Raw genomic sequence first — 24,988 nt, 5'->3', positions numbered from 1 at the left:
ATAATTTTGGATGGACTTTGATCTCTGTGTGTGTGTCTGTTTTTTGGATAAATTTCATTCGAATTTATTTGTTTGATCTTGGATTGGATTTTTTTTTGTTGTTGCTGTTGTTGTTGTTTTTTTTCTGACGAAGAAAAAAATATTTAAATTTTTGTTGGTCCACCATTTGTTGTTGTTGTTGTTGATAAATTGCAATTTTTTTTGTTTTGTTTTCGTTGTTGTTGTTGTAGAAGGCAACAAATTATTTTGTTTCGAAAGAATTAAAAAAAAGTGTTGTGATGGTGGTGGTGGTGGCTGTGGTGGTGGGTGTAGAAGGGAAAATGATAGCTACACGACAATGTCAATGATGATTGTCATTGACGATGTTTTTTTTTGTTTGGCGATAAAAAAAAGAGAGAGAAAGACAATAACAACAACAACAACGACAACAACAACAACAACAACAACAAACTGTTGATGATGATCATTTTTTAATATATATTTGTTTAGTTGAACTTGATCTTGGCGATTGTCGAAGGACATCAAACACTTATACACACACAGACACAAATGCAAAAAAAAACAGCCGCCAAAATGTACTTGAATGGTGATCATCGTCGTCATCATCATCATCATCATCTAAACATTTACATTATCATTTTTTTTCTACTTCCAATGAAATTCAATTGTAAACGATAATGTTCATGGTAAATGAAACAAATCATAAAAGAAAAAAATTTTTTCCTTTCGTTCAAAATACGAACGAAGGATACATTTTTTTTCATTCATTCATTCGAATCGATTAATCGATTAATTCGTCCATCGCATACACACACACACACACACACACACACACAGAGAGAGGTGTTTTTTGTGTTCGATGACATGAAATTTTTATTTTTTTTACCGATGTTATTTTTGAAACTTTTTTTTCTGTTTTGATAAAAAAAACGACTAACAAGAAAAGAAAAAACCAGAACATTTATTGTGTCATAGACCTCATTTTTTTTATTTTATTTATTTATATTCATCATATTCATTCATCCTTTTCATTTATTCAACGATCGAACGAACGAATGAAAAGTTCATCTTTTGAGGATGAATGAAGAAAAAGAGTTCGATCTGGTTGAAATGAGGAGATTCTCTTCGTCTTCGTTTTTTTTTATCATTCATCGTTGTTTTTTTTAGTTGGGAGATGCTTATATACGAGTTCATTGTTTGATGATGATGATGATGATAATCACGATTATGATCAACAGGAGCAACTATTTTGGTGATGGTGATTATGTGGTAGCCAAAGATTTTTTGTTGTTGTTGTTGTTGTTGTTGTGGTTTGTTTGTGATAAGAGAGAACAACAAATGGTTGACCACTGCAAAAAAAAAAAAAAAATAATCATTGGGTTCACCGGATCGTCAAGCCGGGTCATTTTAATCAAAAATGATAATGATAATGACCAAATAAGACGATGATGGGAAGAATGACGAAAAAAATGGATTACCACAATATAATGATGAATTACATCAAAAATGTTTTTTTTTATTTCTGTGAATTTCTTCATTTCCTTTGAATTTCAATTTATAATTTTTTTTTGCTGGAATTTATTGGTGTTCACAGCAACACAGCAACAACAACAACAACTAATTGGCCTCATTAATCAAATAGTTGATGATTATCAACAACAGCCATCAATTGATCAAGCGATCGATCAATCGACCATCACATCATCATCATCATCATTGAATATTGAGAACAAAAATTTTTTTTTCTATTACTGTAGAGAAAAAAAATACCCGAAAATAGCTTCCTTGTTGTTTTTTATCTATTTATTTCGTTTGGTTCATTGATTTCCACACTTTTCGGTAATGATTTTCTTCCGATTTGTTAGTTTGCCTGATAGGTACGTAGGTAGGTAGGTAGGTAGGTAGGTAGATAGATGGATGGATAAAAGGGTCGATGAACAAATTGGTCTTTGTGTATCTATCCATCGCTCTATCATAATAATCGATTTTGATTGATTATTACAAATGAGGATTTTTCAAAAAAAAAAAAAAAAAATTTCATCTTGAATGACAATGATCTGGACATCATCATGACACCAATAATTTTTTTTCGGTCAAATTTTTTTGTTGTTGTTGTTATTCAAATCACATCACATTACATACACGGGGCATTTAGTGATTGTTTTAATCATTTTGGTGGTGGTGGTGGCCAAACAGCTAAACATCACACAATTTGTGATTTGATCTCATTTTCATTGATTGATTGATCGATTGTTTTATTTTTGATGGTCAAGATTGATTTTTTTTTTCATTTCATTTCATTTTGTGTTTGTGGTTCATCGATTTCCATATAATTATTCAAATATTAATATTGATGATCGATATATATTAATAAATGAACAAAAAAAAGAAAAGAAAAGAAAATTTCATCTTCAAACTTCTGATATTGATTGATTGATTGATTGATTTGGGTTGACTAATTATTCGCATATGATGGATCGATTTATTTCACAAATATTTGGATTTATTTTGATTTGCGAAACAAAAATTCGATCAATGGAATTAATATCAAAAACTGAATTTGAATGCATCAGTTCTAAACATTCGGTTCTGGATTCTTTCACTTTTAATGTCAATAATATATAAACACAAATGACGATCAGGTCGATGAGCTTTTCATGGATTTTCGTTCCCCGTTTCGTTCACAATTTCATCAAATCGATCGATATAGCAAAATCTGGTCATTTCACTGACAAAATATGTTTCCGGATTCAAAATGCAATAACATTTCTTTTTGTGGTTGAGATTCCCCAGAATCATAAACACAAAAACAAATCAAGAATCTGAGAATGCGTACGGGAAATAAAAATTCTGTATATTGTGTAGCGCAATAACGGAATCAAAAAAAAATTTATGGATCATACGATCTTGTTTGTTTGATCAATTGGGCGTTGCACTATTTTCTATAGCTGATTAATCGTCAATTGATTGGCCGTTCATAATGGAAAATAAAATGACCGGAAAACAAAAGAAAAAAACGTTCGATTCTATTTCCATTTTGTGGCTATTTTAACAGCCACAAATGTCACTTTTTCCTTTTTTGTTCCATTCTTTCTGGTTGTTTCAACATTGATCGTCCAATGAAATTGTATTCGAAATTCGAATTCATGACAACAAACCGTGTGTGTGTGTGTGGTCATTCTTTTTTGTGTTTTCTATTTTTAAATTTTCAACTTAATTTTTTTCTAATCAATTTTTTTTTAAAACTTGTGCTAAATTTTCAAAAACTTTTTGTTTTGTTTTGTTTTGTTTTGCCATTATAACATACACACACACACACCTGGGATTACGACCATAACAGTGTGTTTGTGTTTGTTTGTTTGTATGTCATGACTCTGATGATGATGATGATGATCTAAATTTCTAATTTTGTTTTCTTCTTTCACATTGTTTTTCCACCACCACCACCACCATCACCATCACCATCATTCTATTTTTTGATTTATTTATTTCTATTCCAAGCTTGATTGTGTGTGTGTGTGTGTGTTCCAAATGTATATTTTGGTGTTACTGTCATCATATTTTTGGATGGACAACAACAACAACAACAAAAAAAACCAGCACACACACACACACGAACGAGAAAATAAATGAATTGAAAATTTGATGAGAGTTGAAAAAAATGGTGCCTGTTGAAAATAACCAACATAACCAATATATTCGCAATCTTTTATTTATTCGCAATTTCTTGAAAAACCGATGATGATCACTAATCATTCGATTGCAGCAATATTTTCAGTTTTTTTTTGGTGTCTTGTTGTTGTTGATCAATAGATTGATCCTTGATCAATTTTTTTTTCTATTTTGCAATTGCTGATCTCAATATCATCATCATCATCATCGAAATGGATATATAAATCCAAACAAAATTGATGCTATGTTATTTTGTTGTTGTTGATGATGTCAAGGGATAGACGAAAACTAATAAGACGAACAAACGAAACGAAACGATCTGTTGATGTGTTGTCCCAGAAACATAGAAAATGAAAAAAAAAGAAGAAAAAGAAAAATTGGCTCACGAAAATCCCAATTTCTCTTTTTTTTCATTTTTTTTTTTTTTTTTGATTAGTTTTTTTTCTTTATTTATTTTTGGGATATTTTTTTGTGTGTTGATTGATTGATTTGTTTGTTTGTTTTTTGAATGATTTCATTTTAATCGATTAAAAATCAAAAAGAACGAATCTATCGATAGTATCGAAATGGTAGATAGATAGAGGTCGATGATTTTTTTTTCTGTTATCAATTCGATATGATGATAATCAAGGAACTAAAGTAGCGAAAAAAAAACAGACAGATGGATAGACATAAAGATAGCAGGGTAATAGAGGGGTAGTAATGGTGGTGGTGGTGGTGGTGGTAATCATTAAAAAAAAAGGTTAAAATTGTGAGAGAAAATGATCCTGTTTTTTTTCTGATTCTCTTGTTTTTGGATGGCCAATATCTACTACTACTACTACTACTGGCCATCATTTGGGCATTACCAAAAAAAAAAGTTCATTCATTGAATTTTTTTCAAAAAAAATTTCAAATCCATTCATCATCAAAATCATCATCACCATTAACACACAGGTCGACCTTTTTTGATGATGATGGTGTGATGGTGTACCTGTCATCGACTGTCATCAGTCGTATCAATTTAAAAAAACTAGCAGTGATGGTAGTAGCAATCATCATCATCATCATTTTTTTTTTTGCTTCCTTGTATATACTACTACCGTTGTTGCGTGTACCCGTCATTTATTTATATCCGTTTAAATCGGGTATAATTGGTCGTCGTGTGTGTGTGTGTGTGTGTATAAAATCATTTTCTGTTTTTTTTGTTAAAGCTTCCTTGTTGTTGTTGTTGTTGTTGTTTGATTTGTTTAATCAATTTTTTTTTTCTGTATCTATAGATATGATATAATCGATATAATCATGCAAGAATAGGAAAAATTTTGTTTGTGTTTGTTTTTTTCCAAATCTCAATTCTGTTTCCAAATACAAGAAGCAGAAGGATGGGGAACAAAACAAAAAAAATTGACCCATACCTTTCTGCACTATCGTCGAGTTTAAATTTCTTTTTCTGTTTTCTTGCTAAACACACACACACAAAGAAAAGGTGAACGATTCTAGATTGTTTTTATTTTCCAGTTCTTTGGCTGCTTCTACTTGATGATGATGATGAAATACAATATATTGATAATAACCAAATAATAATGATGGAAAAAAATCAAGGAAATAGATGATATGATGATGATGATGATGAAAACCAGGAAATGATGATTCTGGTTATTTATTTATTTTTCCATGTACCGGATATCAAAAAGATCCGATATGTATGGAAAAGAATTTTTTTCGTGTGTGTGTGTGTGCGCGTGCAATTAAGTTATTCATTTTTCAAAATTCACGTGTCAACCAGATTAACTAATTTGTGTAACACATGAAACAAAAAAAAATGGCCTCGACATTTTTTTTTTCATTTACACACATATATTGGCCATGGCTATAATCATTCATCATCAATGTTTAAAAACGAATCCAATGAGTATATATATAAAAAAAAGAGTCAAATAATAAGCCAAGCCTGAGCTCTATTGAGCGCAACAAAAATTTTTTTCCCCACATTAGGTCAACACACACACACACATACTGGCTACATTCATATATATAATTCACATGAATGAATGAATGTGAATGGGGGATAAATGAAAAAATAAAAAATTAGACCGGGTCAAATATACTCACCTCATCATCGTCTCTCTCTCTCTTTATTTCACCGAAAAAAAATGACAATAGATTTACAAATCAATATGTCACCTATACACACACACACACACACACACACACGAATACATGTTTGAACCTTTGATTTGATCATCATCATCATCAATGATTTTTTGGGCCTAAAAAAAATTTTTTTGGGTCGGGGTCACAACTAGAGAGAGAGAGAGAGAGAGAGGCAAGGACATTATTATCAGATGTGGTATCATTGAACTTTGATTTTTTTTTCTCGTTTCACACACACATCACACCACATGGAAGATAATGAAATGACCCTCGACTGAACTTTGGCCGCTGTATCTTTGTTTGTAGGTGTGGTTGCAAACACACATTCATTTCATTTCATTTTCAGGACAATCCTATCCATTTTTTTTTTGAATTTGGATTGAATTTTTATTCAAAAATTTTCTCTCTCTCTCTCTCTTGTTTTTCTTTCTAAAAAAAGGTTATTATAACGGCTTTATTCATCATCATCATCATTACATTTCGGCGTGTTGTTGTTGTTGTTGCTGTTATTGTCGAAATATCTCCTAATTTTATTTTAAATATCTCAACCTCGATAGCCTTTCATACACACACACACACACACACACACACACACACACACACACACACACACACACACACACACACACACACACACACACACACACACTGTGTGTGTATTCAATGTTGTTGTTGTTGTTGTTGTTGTTGTTGTTGATTGAAAAATAGAACAAACAACCCGAAAATATGATGATGATGATGATGATCTCTCTATCTGGTAAAAACAACAACAACGACACTGAGAGGATATGAGAAATGAGTGTGTGTGTGTGTGTGTGGCGTAAATGTTTGGATGGATGAACCAAATTAAGAAATAGATATTTTTTTTCTTCTTTTTTTTCGCCTAAAATAATATTTTGATTGGCACCAAAAAAAAAATGAGCAACAAAAATGAACAGAAATCGATGCTATGACCTAAAGATTGGCTATAGTTGATCATCAAACGTAGGAATTGTTGTTGAATTGAAATAGCCGTTGGAATGTTTTTTTTTGCGAAATAGATGTTCGATTTTTTTTGTTGGATTGAATGTATTTTTATAAATTCTTGTAAAAAATTCAATTTGAATTTGAAACAAAGTCTACTTACACAACGAGCGATAAATCGTTTTTGTTGATGTTGATGTTGATGATGATGGTGACAACAATCTAGTTCAGGGATTTTCTCTTTGTGAATTTTTTTTTATTTCATTTCATTTTTTTTTATTTATTGAGGTTGATGATAATGATGATGATGATGATGTGTGGCTTGGCTTTCTTTTCGTTGTTGTTGTTGTTGTTGTTGCTATGATTTGACCGAATTTATTTATTCATATTTTTTTCATTCAATTCAAAATAGTTGGTAAATGAATTAGGTAATAATCCAAACGGTATCATTAATCATTAATAATCATTGTTCGCACAACAAGTAGCCAAAAAGGGGTTTAATCTTGAATTTGGATCTGGATTTATGTTTGTTTGTTTAAAAATTTAAAAATTTTAATCGATTTCGATGGATGATTAATTTCAAAGAATTCGAAAAATCAATGTTCGATAGAGACGAACAACAGTATCGATAGTTTGACTAGTGGCAGCAATTTTGATAGTGGCACTGTTTTGTGTTGCTTTCTCTTTTTACTTGTCTTTTTCTCTCTCTCTCTCTCTCAATCGACATTTTCTGTGATCATCACATATCGTGATATTCGATACATTTCGTTTCATTTGTAATTTGCCAGTGGTGATGTCAACGTTGTTGATTTTTTTTTGATCTGGTAACTTTTCAATTCACAACTCTTTTTTCGCTCCATCGATTCGAATGTCAACGAAATAATCAACTCTTTAAATTTGGGTAAGTTTTTGTTTTTTTTTTTAAATTAAAATTCTTTGTCCAAAAGAAGAATTGTTACTTCGTCGTCGTCGTCGTCGTTGTCGTTTAAATTTCGTCATCTCAAACTTTTAAAATCGACAGGTGTGTAAATCAACCCATTATTAATGATGGAAATCTTTCATAATCATCATCATCATCAAAAAAAAGCTTCAAAATGAATGTCATCAATTTATTTTGGCAAAAATGACTCTGCTTTCTTGTTTCGTAATTTTTGTGTGTGTGTGTGTATGTGCATCCAGAATTTGTTTTTCCAAAAACAACGAACTGACCAAAATGGACAATATATGTCACAGATTGTGATATGAATGTGACCAGTGAATATAATGTGTTGGTTTGGTTGGAATGAATTTTCTGCAATTTTTTAAACATGTCCTTCAGATATTCGAACATTTTGTGTTCTTTGTTTGAACATTCGAATTTTGAATTTTTTTTTTTGTTTCTGGTTTTTTTTCTATTATTAAAGTCTAGCTCCTTATTGTCGTTGTCGTCGTTATTTCTTTGTGTTTTATCCACACACATATTGCCACCACTATCAATCATTGACATCATCATCATCATCATCCTTGATTATTGATCATAATCAATCAATAAAAATAATCCCCCATATATCAATGATCAATACTTTTGTACTTAGTTTTTTTAGTAGTGTGATTTATATATGTTATTTGTTCTCGATTTTTTTTTTTTGATGACGATGAATTTTTTTTTTGTTTGTTTGTTTGTTTGTTTGAATTTGATTGTTCCATTTCTTTTGTTTTGTCGTTTTTCATTCGTTAGATGATTTGATGATGATGATGATGATGAAGGTTGAAAAAATCTCAAGGTTTATTTTTTTTTGGCTGCTTGGTATTTTGTGTATGTTTGTGTTTGATTATGATTCTAATTCGATTCGAATCATTTAGCTCATCATCTGTTACGTTTTCATTTTTTTTTTTTTTTTTTTGATTTTTTCAGTTTATATGGTATTTTAATACATACATGCGTCGTTTATATTCGTTCCTAGTGTATTCGTGCATTGTCGTCATAAATGTCATTCGTCATTTTTTTTTTTTTTTTGAATTATGTTTCTGACTGATGAAGCTAATAACAAAAAAAAAGATTGTTGGTTTGGGTTCTATCTCTAAATCTCAACTATCCATTTATCAAATTTAAAAAGTGCAGCAACAAGGTCGAGGTGTTTTTTTTCAGCTGTGCTTGATATATTGTGTTTAGTAGACGATCGTTTTGTGATAATCAACATACTGAAAGGTAGAGTAATAAGGGATATATCAATTGTAGTCAAAATTTTTTTTTCGCCTTTTTATCATTGTTTTTTTTTCTTATTTACGTACTTAAAGGTGTGTGTTATGTGTGATAAACTATGTGCACGTATTTGACATTGTCAATTGTTTTTTTTTTTGGAACTATATTACCGTGATATAAATGGTATATAAACGGTGTTGTACTTGCAACCCTTTTTCCTTTTTTTTCTTTAATTATCATTTTATTTTATTCTAAAGGAAATTCCAAACTTTTTTTTCATTGATTTTTTTCTGTTTGTGTGTGTGTGCGTCTATGTCTAATGAAAACAATGTCTTTCATTCAATTTTTTTTTGTTAGTTGCAATAATTGATTGAAATGAAAATAATCCAAGGTTTTTTGTTTGTTTGTTTGTTGTGGCCTGTCCTGGATTTGTTGTTGTTGTTGTTGTTTTCATTTCACCACGTATTGATCGATAGTATCGATTCTTGAATCGAATTTAGAACAAACACACACATATAAATATTATTATTGAATCGATCTCATCAAATACAACGGCAGTTTTTGTGTGTGTGTGTGATAATAATAATGAACAAATTGGGATCGCCGCTCTGGATTTTTTTGTTGTTATAGTATTAGGATATAGAAAAGGAGATAGGCCATGTGCTGTACACAAACGACATGACCTCATTAGTCATTACGTATATGTATTTAAGTATGTATATGCGGCTTGTGTTTGTGTGTGTGTGTGAATTATTGGGGACATGTTCTCTTTTGTTGTTCGCTTTTTATTTTTATTTTTTTTTTCGATGATTTTGATATACAAAGTTTGTTGTTTGATAATGATAATGATGATGATGAGAGAACATGAGAAAGACACACACACACATTACACACCAATAGAATGAGAAACAGAACTACATTACACATATAGACATCATTGAAATGCAACATAGGCCACTTACGACACCCGATAGATATAGACAGATAGATGGATAGAAAAAAAAAGTCCAAAGTGCCCTGACCTCAACCTCAATGTCGACACATTTGGATTTTTTTTTAAAGAACGATGTGAATGTGTGTGTGTGTGTGTGTGTGTGTGGTTTCGTTAAAAAGACGATGACGACGACTAGGTGTGTGTTTTTTGTTTCATTGTTAAGCAATTGTGCAGCAGCAAAAGTAAAAAATTTAACGGCAGGGGCTATCTATCTGTTTTTTTTTTATTTGTAAAGTTTCATTTTGGACAATTTTTTTTTTTTTAGTTGCTCGATTTGTACCTTGACCTCAGTCTCGCTCTCTTGAGATCCTCCTCCTCAGCCTTATGCTCATTTTTTTTTTTTTTTTTTTTGAATGAGAACAGACTAAATTTTCGAAGGGCATTTTTTTTCTACCATTTGTACGCATTTTGTTGACTAGATTTTGGGTTCACACAATCCAGAAAATTTTTTTTTTTGTTCCTTTCAAATTTCTTTCAAAAATTCTTCTATATATAAAATATAAAAATATATAATGTAAAGATAAAGTTCAGTTGAGTTCATGTACAAATGATAATAATAAACAATATAAAACCAGAGCAGCATCGTTCACAACTATTGAATATATATAATAATAAAATGATATATTGGGTTTTGATGTGATGATGATTATGGCGAGAACATTCAACTTTAGTCTTTCTCTTTTGATGATGATGATGAGCTGTTTGGTTGGTTCATTTTATATATTAGATAATATGGCTGGTTTTTGTTCTGTTTTTTTTTTTTGCTATTTTCAACTTGATCGTTGATTTTGTTGACCGGATCCATCATCACGGGTAGAACCGTCGTTGTCGTCGTCTGCATTCTTTATTTATACAAATTCATAAACGAAACAGGCGAAAGTGTCATGCCCTTTTTTTCGATGAATCTTATTGGATTTTTTTTTTAGTTGAAGAAATATATTGGGGAAAAATAATTCTGGTGATGTGTGTGATGATAAATTCTGATGAATTCTTTTTTTTACGATGATGATGTCGATGACTTTTAAAAAAAAAAATTTTTTGAAAAAATTCTCTTTTTTCATATATTCCTAATATGTAGCCAAAACTATCCACTGTTAATGAATATTTTTTTTTCATAATAAAAGCAAACGTATGATATTTATAGTGGTCTTTTGTTGTTGTTGTTGTCCTCGAATTCACCTTTGACAGTTGGTGCATTTTTTCTACGTGTGTAAAAATGTTAACCTGCATATTAAATGCTATGATGATGATGATTAAAATCAATGATGATTATTGTGTGTGTGTCCTCGAATATGGTCTTTTTGGGCAAATCTTTTTTTTTTTTTGAACTATTGGCTTAAGTGTATCTATATGCGCGCGCTTATATATTTCATTTCTTTCTCTCTGTATTTTTTTTCAACAAAATTTTGATCTTGCTCAATTACAACAATACCAACCGACCAATAAACACGATATATTGATGTGTGTGTGTGTTGACCTTTTCGGGGGCCATTTCATAGTCATCATCAACATCATTTTCATGAATTTCGCCCAATCTTCAATGTGATGAATTTTTTTATTGTTGGTTTGAATGGTGGTGGTGGTGGTGCTTTGTGTGGTATGAAATGAAAGAAAATAAGAAGAAAAACAGAAGGCCATTTCAAGCATGTATTTTTTTTATGAAACAAAATTTCAGTAGTAGTAGCAGCAGTGCTGGTATGATGATGTTAAATTTGGTAGTAGCATTTATTAACGGTGTAAAAGTTTTTTTTTTCTCGAGGTCGACTAAATATATATGGTAGTAGTTTTCATTGCTGTTTAGTTGCTGTAGTAGTAGTGGTGAAAAGGGGAAAGATTGAATGAATGAATGGATGAAAAAAAAGAGGGAGCGAAAAAAAAAATATGATCAAAAATCCTCAACTTGGAAAAAGAATGGAATTGAATTTGTGAATCTAAATTGCTCATAGTCTCATCTCGTCAGCATCATTATCATTTTCAGCAACAACAACAACAACAACAACGACAACAAAAACGAAGACGACGACAACAACGACTGAAATAAACTCAGCCAATGATTCAAAACGACGGCTGCTTTTATTGTCTCTTTTTTTGTCTGATTTTGAATGAATATTTTTCTTCTCAAGATTAACAATAAAAAAAATAGTAATGTTATTTTTTCTCTTTCTCTCGTGTTTATTTAGAACAAATTGATCCATCATCGATATTTTTCTCTTTCTCTCCATAAATAATAACAAGAAGAAGAAACTAATCATTCATTCATTCATCATCATCATCATCAACATAAATTTTGTGCTAATTTTATATTTTAAACACACACACACACGCAAGCACGTTGATCCAAATTTTTTTTTCGTCTTATCAAATATCATCTCGTTTTTCTATTGTTTTTTTTCTGTGGTGTTTGGCCTGAATTCACTCTACCTCTCTCTCTCTCTTTAATCTTTCTACTATTGAAACCAAAATTTAATTTTTCATTTGAAAAACAATTTGTGTTGTGTAAATGTGTGTGCGGTTTGGTTAATGAATTTTATATTATTTGAAGATATAAAATTTGTTCAACAATAACAACAACTTGAAATTTTCAAAAGTTTTTTCATAAAAACATCAAAACGGAAGCCTCATCGGGAAGTGGTGTTGGTGGCAGTGGAGGGAGTGGTGGCGGTGGTGGTGGTGGTGGTGCGGTGGCTGGATGCGGTAGTATAAATAGTTCGATTGGTTCGAATAGTATGAGCTCCAGTAGCAGTAGTAATAATAATGCCTCAACGGCATCAAGAGCACCGTCGCCACCACCAAATTCTGAAACGAATTCACCGGTGGCCGAAAGCTGGTGTTATACACAAGTCAAAGTGATCAAATTCTCATACATGTGGACAATCAATAATTTTAGCTTCTGTCGTGAAGAGATGGGTGAAGTGTTGAAATCATCAACATTTTCGGCCGGTACCAATGATAAACTGAAATGGTGTTTACGTGTCAATCCAAAAGGATTGGATGAAGAAAGTAAAGATTATCTTTCATTATATTTATTACTAGTCTCTTGTAATAAAACCGAAGTACGAGCAAAATTTAAATTTTCAATACTTAATGCCAAACGTGAAGAAACCAAAGCAATGGGTTCGTATTTCATTTTCATTTTATATAAAATGTTAAAATTCTAATTTTGAAATTAAAAAATTTTATCATATTACAGAAAGTCAACGCGCATATCGTTTTGTCCAAGGAAAAGATTGGGGTTTCAAAAAATTTATTCGTCGAGATTTTTTACTAGACGAAGCAAACGGGTTATTACCAGATGATAAGCTAACGCTTTATTGTGAAGTAATTTGTCATTGATTTATTTTTTTTGTTTGTCATTTTTATTGATCTGGTATTTTTTTTTTTTTTTTTTTTTTTTTTTTTTGGTTCATTTTTACCATTAGGTTAGCGTCGTAGCTGATTCTGTGAACATATCTGGACAAAGTAATTCAATACAATTCAAAGTACCTGAATGTAGTCTATCGGATGATCTATCACAATTGTTTGAAAGTCAAAAATTTAGTGATGTAATATTGTGTGTGAATAAGAAAGAATTCTTTGCCCATAAAGCTATATTAGCGGCAAGATCACCAGTATTTGCTGCAATGTTTCAACATGATTTAGCTGAAAAGAAACAAAACAGGGTCGATATTACCGATATGGAGCCTGAAGTTTTAAGAGAAATGTTGAGATTTATTTATACGGGCAAAGCACCGGCATTGGATAAATTGGATGCCGATCTATTAGCTGCCGCTGATAAAGTATGATAAAGATAAAAGAATCTATTAATGTTCATGAATTTAATCAAATTTTTTTTTCTGTCATTAAACATTTTTAGTATGATCTCGAAAGATTGAAAGTAATGTGTGAAGAATCACTTTGTTCGAATCTATCTGTGGAAACGGCAGCCGATGTTCTTGTACTAGCAGATATGCATAGCGCCAGCCAATTGAAAGCTAATGCCATTGAATTTATAAACACGTAAGTTGATTTTTGTTGTTTTTGTTGTTGTTGTCTATTTCGATCATTAATAGCAATCGATCCCCATTTACCCTCATGACATTCCAATGTTTCAATGATTTATTGATACATTAATTTCCTGTAAATATTTATTTTTGTTTATGTGCTTTTAATCATATGTTAATATTCTCTTGATTAATGATCAAGTTTTGCTAATAACAATAGTCATGCTACTGACATAATGGAGACAACCGGTTGGAAGAATATGATACAACGGCAGCCACATTTAATTGCTGAAACATTTAAAGCATTAGTAACACAACAGATGCCACCAATGGGTCCACCAAGAAAACGTGTCAAACAAACATGAATTTTTAAGAACATTGACGAATAACCGACCGATCATCGACTCGTCCAATGAATAATTTTGTGTATATGTGTGTGTCTGACTATCTGTCATTGTATGTCCACTTTCGACGATTATAGCTCGACATTATTATTACCATCTTTATATCAACAACCAAACAGCATCGACTCTCTACCCAATCAAAAATTATAAACGAAATCCAGTCCAATCAATTCAACATACGGGCGTCGGTCATTCTCTTGCTTGTTTGGCCAGTATCATCATCATCTTCATCATCATAATAGTTGTCGCCAATAATAAAAAAAAAAATTTCACAGTGATTCTTTAACAACAACATATACTCTTCAAGAAAAGATGAAATTTTGTTTGCTTCGGTCATGACCTTGTTGTTGTGTTGTTGTTGTTGTTGACCATCATTCTCATCATCATTATCAACATTGAGCCAGTACCTTTTTTTTTCTCATCAATCTTTCCATCTTTAGCCGACTCTTTTTTTTCTATTATTTAGTTCTCTCTCTCTCTATAAATATATCCTTAATTAATTTCTTTTCTTTTTTTTTGATGTAAATAATTTTTTTTTGTTTCTTTGTGTTTCCCTTTACTACATACACACACACACACACACACACACACATACAAATATATAAATAATCGCTAGGACGCCCTAATCATACACATAAATATAACTAGGAACTATATATTTCTCATTGATTACTATTTGATAATTATCTTATTTTGATTTTGAATTATTCTAATATGTAAAATGTATGTAATGATGAATGTGTGGGGGGTATACTCTCAATTTTTTTCTCTCTCTGTGTTTTCAACTATCATCTTTTCTTTTTTTCATTTTTCTTCACACACAATTCTGGATGATGATGGTGATGATTTGTTTATTGGATAAGATCAGAAGGGGCGTGTGTGTGTGTTCATTTTAGTATTATCATTGTATTTTTTTTTAGTATTAAAACTATATATATATAGAATGTATGTGAATTCATCATCATCATCATCGTGATGATTAAGAGAAAGAATCATCCAATCATCCAATCAATCACTTGCAATATATGAATTTTCCAAAAAAAAAACAAAAAAAAAAACACACACACCCACATGAACAATCAACAAACAAAAAAAAATCATTTTATCACATTGAATTTGAAAATTGAAAATAATTTGTCCATTTTGTCAATTACACACTCATACACACACACACACACAAAAGAAGAAAATTTTATTTTGTCTTAACTTGATCCTCGTGATCATCATCATCAATGAATGAATTCTCGTTTCCAAATCGTCCACAACAACAACAACAACAACAACATCATATGTCATATAACGCCATCAAAATAAAAAAAAAGAAGAATGAAAAAAAAACGACACAAGATGCATCAAAATATTTATAATAAATTCATCGATTTATATTGATTGTATTTGTGTGTGTGTGTGTGTGTGTATGGTAGTGGTGGTGGTGGTGGTGATGATTCGAAAAAACCGATCTCTTTTTTTTTCTTCATTTTTAATTCTATTTTATTATTATTTTTTTTATTATTCCACCATTTTTTTTTTCGTTTGTAACCACAAGAGTATACAACAACAACACACCAACGAAGAAGACGATTGCGAAAAACTTTTTCGTTTTCATTTCATTCGATTTTTTTTTTGTCATTTCATTCATTATTCACACACATACACACACGAACACGTTCTCGTTTCTTAATTCAAATATGATGATGATGATCACTATTTTATTTTGATGATTAAATTAAATAAAAAATTTTTTGTGTTTTTTTTCGATGAATTAAAAAAAAAGAAAAGAATTTCGTTTGGTTCTTTTATATTGATTGATTGATTGAAGGTTAAAGAATTTTCAGTAACAATGAACGAATTGATTTGAACGCGCGCGCATACACAAATGACGTGTTGGCTATTTTTAGCATCATCATCATTAATAAATCAGCCCATAGGGAAATGAATAGATTGTGTGTTGGGAGAATAAAACCAAAAAAAAAAAAAAAAAAATTTCTCGATTTGCATGGGCCACACATGCTCGACTAAATTATTGAATTAAAGTAAGAAAAAAAAGGTCGACATTAAATCTTTGTCCGTGTGTGCATGTATATGGACATTATCAATTTGGAAACAACGACCACGACGACGCAGATAAAAATTTATTCTTTTGAAACCCAATGAGAATATAATTCAAAGGAATCTGCTGCTAGCTATTTTTCAACGATACTTAGTGAGTGAACAGCAGCAAAAACAAAAACAAAAAAAAATCTTTTTTCCAAAACAAGAATTCAATCCATAGCGGCGGTGGCAGAATCCAGATCTATCCTTACACATACACACACACACACATCAGTAAAAGATGGGGGTATTTTTTTGTGGGCTCTTCCCATGAATAATAGTCAATTCGTGAACCGAACGAGGGCGCTAATATCGAAGAATAATAATTTCTTTCAATATTTTTTTTTATTGTGAGAGACAAGAGAGTCTGTTTTGTTTTGTTTTTTTTTCATTCATTCATTCATTATCCCAATATAACAAAATATTTTTTCTCTCTCTCGCCACTTTTCTGTTTGTTTTGTCATCCTCCTCGTTATTATATATTGTTTTTATTGTTGTTTGTTGCTGTTCACATCTTTCAAATCCCCTTATTTAGTTTTTTTTTATCACAATTCTCCTGTATTATTACAAGCAATTTTGAGTGGGAGAGTGGAAAAAAAACGTTTACGATTTCGCTCACTTGTCATTTCTGGTTTGTCTCTCTCTCTTTGTGTGTGTGTGTTTCATTTGTAACACAATATAACGAACAAACAAACAAACAAGAACATTCTGATAAATAGCGGTAAATTCTTCGAATATATTTATATTGTGAAAATGAAACTTTGATTGATCATGATCATCATCATCATTATCTGATTTTAATTGATCTGTCAGTGTTAATTATAAAATTTTTCTTGCTGCTGATGCTCATTTCGCACACGAATCATAAAATTGATCATCATCATTCATAGTTTTTTTATTTTGTTCTTCAATAATAATAATAACAATGATGATGATTTATATTGAAGCAATAACAATATTGTTCATCAGCTGATGATGATGATGATGATGATTTGAAATATCGAATGAATTTTCAACATAAACAAGAAGAAAAAAAAATCGAACCAAAAAACAAAAAAAAAACTAAAAAAACGAACGAACTTCATAATTGAAACAAATTAATTCGAATGGTTGAAAACAGAAAAAAAACATGTCAACAATATTGATTCAAGATTCGAATAATCAAATTAATGATCAACAACAACAACAACAATTATCATCACATCGTAAATCGAATGATGATGGTGGTGGTAAGTTATTACAAATCTGTGAGAAAAGGAAACTAATTTATTCTCCAATTTTTTTTTTGCCAACAACCAAAAAAAAAGCCACCACCATAGAAAATGTTGATAATGATGGAAATGGTGGTGGTGGTAGTAGCAATAATCATGATAAATTATCGACATCATCGCCATTACATAATAATAAAAAGAAACCACCACCATTACATGTAAGTAAAACAAATTTTTATTTTTAAATCAGATCAGATTGAACAGAAAAGAAACAATCATCGTTGTTATTTGGAAAATTTTTGTTTTGTTTTTGGACATTGAACTTTGATATTCAAAGAGGATTTTTGTTTTTTCATTCATTCATACCATTGATAATGATGAGTGTGGAAATAAAGAAACAGGTAACAGGATCGATATATGTTCATTTCGAACCAAAAAAAAAAGAAAAAAAATCATTTTTTGTCACGGACAAAACCAGACAATTAGTGGACCCCTAAACGGTAATTGTCGTCATTAAACCCAAAAAAAAAGCAGACAGGGGCTTTCGGGCAAGCGATATTCTGGTTTCGATTTATTCTTTATTCCCTTTTCTCATATACGATAGAAACCCAGACACACACGCACACACATTCATTTCTATTTTCATATTTCAATTATCCAGTTTTTTCGTGTTTGTTTTTGCTTGAAAATTTAATTTTTTTTTTGTCAACATCCTCATTATAACTCTATAATTGATTTGCGTGTTTTTTTTCTCTCTTTCTCTCTCTCTCTCTCTCTCTTTAGATTATGGATAATAATAAATCACCACAATCTGGTGATGGTAATGCTGCAAGTGGCAGTATGGATGATCCAAATACACCTGGTCCATTATCGGCTGAATCTAAATTACGTAAACAATTGGAAAAAGAACGTAAAATTGGCCATAGACGTGTTGATGAAGAAGGACAGGTTACATATAAAAAATTTCCAACCACACAGATTATGGGCTCAATACAATTAGGTATTGGCCATGCTGTCGGTTCATTAGCATCGAAACCGGAACGTGATTTATTGATGAAAGATTTCATGGAAATTGAATTAGTACAATTCAATAAGGAAGGTTCACAAACAACACCGGCTCATCATTATAGTGATTTTAAATTCAAAGTTTATGCACCGATTGCTTTCCGTTATTTTCGTGATCTATTCGGCATACAACCGGATGATTATCTATTATCATTATGTAATGAACCGTTACGTGAATTATCGAATCCAGGCGCCTCTGGCAGTGTTTTCTATCTAACATTTGATGATAATTTTATCATAAAAACCGTACAACATAAAGAAGCAGAATTTCTACTTAAATTATTACCAGGCTATTATATGGTATGTTTTCTTGTTTTGTTTTGTTTTGTTTGTATTCTTTAATCCGATAATTTGTTTTTCGAATATTTATTTTTTTTCCATGTCAAAAGAATCTAAATCAAAATCCACGTACATTACTGCCAAAATTTTTTGGACAATATTGTTACATTTGTGGTGGAAAAAATGTACGATTCGTTGTCATGAATAATCTATTGCCAAGTTTTGTTAAAATGCATCAAAAATATGATCTAAAAGGTTCAACATATAAACGTAAAGCGAATAAATATGAACGACAAAAACAATCACCAACATATAAAGATTTAGATTTTATTGAACATCATCCTGATGGTATTTATTTGGAAATGGAAACATATAATGCATTGATAAAAACAATGCAACGTGATTGTCGTGTATTGGAAAGTTTTAAAATAATGGATTATTCCCTATTGGTTGGTGTACATAATTTAGATCAATCAGCAAAAGAAAAAGAAGAACGTCATCGTCAACAAGCTGAACAGGCTGTATTGGCAGAATTGTCTAAAAATTTCGACACAACAAATATTAGTGGTGATAATAATCATCAAAAACAATTGACCAGGCAAAAATCCACAACAAATAAACAAAGAATTGCAGCATTCTCAACGGCATTGGAATCAATACAAGCTGAAGTGGATCCAATCGACCAAGAAGAAGATATTCCGTATGTGAATTTAATTGTGTGTGGTATTTATTTTCAAAATTTTTTTTTTCCAGACCTGGTGGAATACCGGCACGAAATTCCAGAGGCGAACGTTTATTATTATATGTTGGCATCATTGATATATTACAATCATATCGTTTTCGTAAAAAATTGGAACATACATGGAAATCTGTATTACATGATGGTGATACAATTTCTGTACATCGTCCCGGTTTTTATGCACAACGTTTTCATGATTTTATGAGCACAAAAGTATTTCGAAAAATTCCATCACGTAAGTGTTTCAATTTGGTCCAATTTTTATCCAAAAAAAAAAAAATGTATATTTGTTTGTTTTTCTTCCACAAATTTCACACATCCACAAAAAATGCTTCCATAACCTTAACCGCTTCTAACAACAACAACAAAACCTTTTCTTTCTTTCTATTTTCTTTTCTATTTCCAAAAATTAATCTCACTACCATTTAAAACCATACTACTACTACTACTACTATAAAAAAAATAACTTGATCCATCAATCAATCAGTCGATTTGCCTGAAATCAAAGGACCACATCGAAAATTTCGTAATTTGGTTACAAGTTACATAGGTCTTGGTATGTGTCCTTTCTATCACTAAATGTTTTTGTGAATGAATGAATGAATGATGATTTGTTTTTTTCCCTTGTTCTTTAATCAATGAAATTTTTTTTTGTCCTGATGATGACGATGTTTGGATTCAAATTCTTTGTCTTCATGTCTTTATTGTTTTGATTCTTGATCCTTGTTCGTTTCTTTGTTTCACATTTTTTTTCTACCAAACAAAAAAAAATTCTTTCCTTCCACATTTGCATCTTGTGATTTCTCCTATCCATCGATCGTCTATTGTTCCTGTTTGTTCCGTTTTTTTTTGAACGAAAAAAAAGCATTGAATAAACCATCATCCCATAATAAACGGGCAATCATCACCAACACCACCACCACTGCCAATCATAATACAATTAGCCAAAATCAAATATCAAATGATGATGATGATGATAATAATGATCGCGAAAAATCTTACTCGATTACCGGTGAGAATTTTTCCGTGGTTTGAATTTTTTTTTTCGTTTTAGTTTTCCACAATAATTCTATTTTGATTTGCATTTGAATATCCGAGTGTTTATTATTGATGAATTAATGGAATTTGTTTTTTTTTCACAGGTATGACCCAACCAAAACAAAATCATACAGTTATTAATAAACAAGGACAACCACAGCAACAACAACAACAACAGCAACCACTTGTTGTTATGAGCAATATTCAGCACACAAATTCATTACGTGATCGTCATATTTTTAATAGTGGTATTGGTGGTCAATTTCCTACGATTGATAATTCAAAATATCTTAAAACAGCTGTCATTAAACAGACTGTTAATAAACAACAATCAATTATACAAAGTGTGATCCAAAAACAGCAACAACAACAACAACAACAATCGATTCATGATCAGAAGTAGGTGTGTTTATGTTTTCTATCAAGAATAATGATTTATAATCATTATCATCATCATTGAAACAACAACAACAACCCGTGCCCGGTGTTGTCCGATTTTTGTTTGTTTTTGTTTTTTCCTTTTTTTTTATTTAGCAATCAAGAACAATATAACGAATCAACGGTTAGTAGTTCTGGTTCATCATCATTCACATCATCCGGTTTGGGTAGTAGCACTATAAAAAGCACTATTACATGGACACCACCGCATAGTATTGGAACGGCAACACCCACACATACAGAAGGAACACCATCATTGACTGAATCAAGTGAAAGTGAATGTAAATTGTTTTTTTTTTGGTTGATTTTTTTTATCATCAATTGATAATTTAATTTTATCATTTCTATAGATTATCCATCGACACCGATGCGAATGTTACGGCATAAAATGAATCATCATTCAAATCAATCATCGAATCATTATCATCATTCAAATTTACGTTCAACAAACGAATCGAATATCGATGACCATGTTATTATCGATGATGATGATGATGATGAAGAAGAAGTGGTATGTACGATTATACACCAACAACAAAAACAACAACAACAACAACAATAAAACCATTTCCACAACAATGGCTCTACCTATATCCGGTTGTGATCTAACCACACACTAGAATCTACATATTATTGCTTCTTTTTACTACTACTACTAGTTCATAATTCTTGAACTTAATTTCTTTCTTACTTTCGTTTGTTTGCTGTGTTTGTCTTTCACATTTTTTCTTATCTAATGAGCCACAATCCAAGCAAAAAAAAAAAAAAAAAACGCCCAAACATTCAATCACGTTCTCATCACCACAACAGAACTAAAACTTTCTGTTTCAATTTTACTGGAACGAAAATGAACACAGTGTCCTGTATGTTGGCATCCTTGTTTGTATTTATCTATATAGAAGAATGCCAGAATAGATAGAAATTTTGTGTTTTTTTTCTTGTTTTTGTCATTTGTTTGTTGGTATTTGTCTCTAATTATCATTGTTTTCTATTGTCTAATTTTTTCCCTCTTCCTTTGTAAAGAATTCAGCAAAACAACAGCCAATAATTGATTATATTCAATCATCAATATTACAACGACCAACCACACCGATACTGTCGACCATTGCTGAAGATTGATTTATTATATATGTCTCAATATCAATGTGTGAATCTTGTACGCACTGAGTTTTTGTTTTCCTATTTCTGTATTTCTGTATATCTGTTTATTTAGTTGAATTTAAAGGAAAAAAATCCGTGATAATTCATCATCATCATCATCATCTGTATGTGTTTTTCTTTCACTTTCGAATTCCTAATTTGTTCGATTTTTTCTTATTATTATTTCTATTTCGACATCACACACACACACACACACACACACACGACACTGAATCATCATAAATTCTAATCCTTTTTTCTTATTCTTTTTTTTTTTTTTTTTTTTTGGTTATTCGAATTTTTTTTTTTGAAAGACCCGATTATAATGAATTTTTTCATTTTTACTCCTCGAAATCATCACATTCATCTACAATCAAAACCAAATTAAACCAAAAACAACAACAGCAAGCCATCGATGAGCAGCTATATAACTTCATTCGCTACATCGCATCATCATCACAAATTGTTTAAGCAATAAAAACAAACAAACAAATCAACAAAGCCAAAAATACATAGGAATATTCTTAGGACATTATCATTTGACAATGTGATAAATTTGATTTATAATAATAATAATGTACAATTGCATCATTCATGAATTTCTATAGAAATCCTTTCTTTTTTTTTGTTGTTTGGTATTAGATTCAAGAATTCTTTATTCTGATGATGATGATTCACAATGATTATAATTCTCAATGACACAAACACATATAAATTGTGTGATGTTTTCGTCGTCGTCGTTATTCATGACAAACAATCAAATTGAATTACCTAATAATTAACGGCGTGCACACGCTATTATTGTTCGTTTTAATGCCTGCCAAAAAAAAAAAAAATCCTGATTCAGAAGCATCACAAATGATCCCAGACGAAGACGAAGAAGAAGAAATGACACATCACATTTTTTTTTATGTTATGATGATCTAAATTTAAATTCATATTCAACATACTCATACCAACCAACCAACCCCTCAGCCCCATCAATTTATGACGCAAAAAAAAACATCGTCATCATTAAGATTTGTGAAATGAAAACCAAAGACGTTTTTTTTCGTTTGTTCGTTTGTTTGTTCTTCAAATTTTCTTGTGTCAAAAAAAAAAGATTTTTATCCTGATTATTGTTTTCACGTTTGTTTGTGTGCATGTGTGTGTGTGTGTAGTTTATACATCAATCAATCACATGTTTTCAGACTAAAAAAAAAATTGTCAATCATTTTTTTTGTTGTTGTTGTTTTTTCCTTCAGCCATCCGCTAGCTTTCCTGCACCCACACTGATTTTTAATTAATTGATTCAATTGTAAATCAATGAAACCACACACACATACGTATACACAAATTGTTCTCAATGTCAAATTTTAAATGCGGAAACACTAAAAAAAAAAATCCTGCCACTTGGAGCATTGATATGGATTTTTTTGTTTATATCCTATCGAATTGGATGAGATAATCATCACTTGTTGATAATGTTGCTGATGAAAATTTTATCTTCATACATCATCGATATCCATAATTATCTACATGGTGTTTTTTTGAATTAATGGATGAATATTAATGATGTTTAAACATACAGTTTGAAGGACATGTAATTTTTTGAACTGATCTGATTAATTTCGTGAGTAATTTAGTGAGTGAATTGAAGATAGAGAGAGAGAGAAAACGAAAATTACATCATTATCATCAATGGAATTCATTATCATTCCATCCATTATAAATGAATCATATCGTTATTCAATCATCAAATTTTTTTTTTCATTAATCGAAATTTGTTTCTTGCTCTCTCTCTCTCACTCCATTTCATCTTTCAATTGGACATCTGTCGTTTTATTATCTAATCTTAATTGTATTGAAAACACATTAACAACAACAACGACAGCAGCAGCAGCAGTATATTTTTAATTTTTTTTTTGTCATTGTCACTCACATACACAATTGCATATATTATATTATTTTAATGAAATGAAATCATTCAAATCCTGTTTCCGGTTTTTATTTCCTTGACATATGCACACACACACACACACACACACACACACACACAATGACACAAACGCCCACCTACAAACCTGTTGAATTTTCAATTATTGAAAATTCAGAATTTACAGAATTATTGAATTAATCAAAACAAAACAAAACACACCAATTACCTCTATATATACAAGTGATTTTTGTTGTTGTTATTGTCGTCATTGTTGTTGTTGTTGTTGTTGTTGTTGTTGTTTTTGTTGTTGTTGTTTTTAATTTATGTGTATAAAAAGAAAAAAGTATATATTGTATTACACACAAGTATTGATTGATTTTTGTTTAATGTTGAATGATTGTCGTGTTGTATTGTTTATGATTGAGAAAAAAAAATGAATTAAAAAAAATTTTTGATTCAAATGAACTTTGACCTTTTTATTGCTACGTTCATATCAATATTTCATTTTGTTCATGCCATCGTTTGTCTGTTTTACACATGTTTTTTTAGGATTAATTTTGGGTATCACTAATTTTTTTTTTGGCAATGAGACAATTTTGATTGATTTTGATGATCGATTTTTTTGTCTATTGATTGTCATCGAGTTTTTTTTCACTCTCTCTTTCTCTTTTTGGGCATGCATATATTGAGTAATAAACAATTTCGATAATCGATATTCAAAATCGATTATCAGGTTATTGT

At 30.6% G+C, this 24,988-nt stretch overlaps 2 protein-coding genes across 9 annotated transcripts; both read left to right on the top strand.

Moving 5' to 3' along the window:
* The first annotated feature begins 7,540 nt into the window (after nucleotides 1-7,540).
* On the top strand, nucleotides 7,541-16,111 carry rdx (BTB/POZ and MATH domain-containing protein rdx). Of its 8 annotated transcripts, none has more exons than XM_075734127.1 (6): nucleotides 7,541-7,669; nucleotides 12,125-13,058; nucleotides 13,135-13,262; nucleotides 13,364-13,720; nucleotides 13,798-13,940; nucleotides 14,127-16,111. In XM_075734127.1, exons 2-6 carry the CDS (start codon nucleotides 12,671-12,673, stop codon nucleotides 14,287-14,289), a joined length of 1,179 nt encoding a protein of 392 aa, XP_075590242.1. In that variant the 5' UTR covers nucleotides 7,541-7,669; nucleotides 12,125-12,670; the 3' UTR covers nucleotides 14,290-16,111. The 8 variants fall into 8 exon arrangements, with proteins under 8 accessions (XP_075590242.1, XP_075590246.1, XP_075590247.1 ...); XM_075734131.1 differs by having other exon boundaries at nucleotides 7,545-7,669; nucleotides 14,145-16,111; XM_075734132.1 differs by lacking the exon at nucleotides 7,541-7,669 and adding an exon at nucleotides 8,609-8,956 and having other exon boundaries at nucleotides 14,145-16,111.
* A 723-nt stretch (nucleotides 16,112-16,834) lies between these two features.
* LOC124497437 (phosphatidylinositol 4-phosphate 5-kinase type-1 sktl) lies at nucleotides 16,835-24,708 on the top strand. The gene is given in 11 exon segments (XM_075734417.1): nucleotides 16,835-17,648; nucleotides 17,727-17,848; nucleotides 18,414-18,995; nucleotides 19,085-19,681; nucleotides 19,684-19,948; nucleotides 20,201-20,269; nucleotides 20,579-20,725; nucleotides 20,856-21,150; nucleotides 21,286-21,470; nucleotides 21,540-21,700; nucleotides 22,644-24,708. Coding segments are annotated over 11 exon segments (2,535 nt in total). The 5' UTR covers nucleotides 16,835-17,548; the 3' UTR covers nucleotides 22,656-24,708.
* The last annotated feature ends 280 nt before the right edge of the window (nucleotides 24,709-24,988 follow it).

The sequence above is a fragment of the Dermatophagoides farinae genome, chromosome 9, assembly GCF_024713945.1.
Source record: "Dermatophagoides farinae isolate YC_2012a chromosome 9, ASM2471394v1, whole genome shotgun sequence".
Taxonomy (NCBI): domain Eukaryota; kingdom Metazoa; phylum Arthropoda; class Arachnida; order Sarcoptiformes; family Pyroglyphidae; genus Dermatophagoides; species Dermatophagoides farinae.
This window is presented reverse-complemented; position numbering and strand designations above follow the sequence as displayed.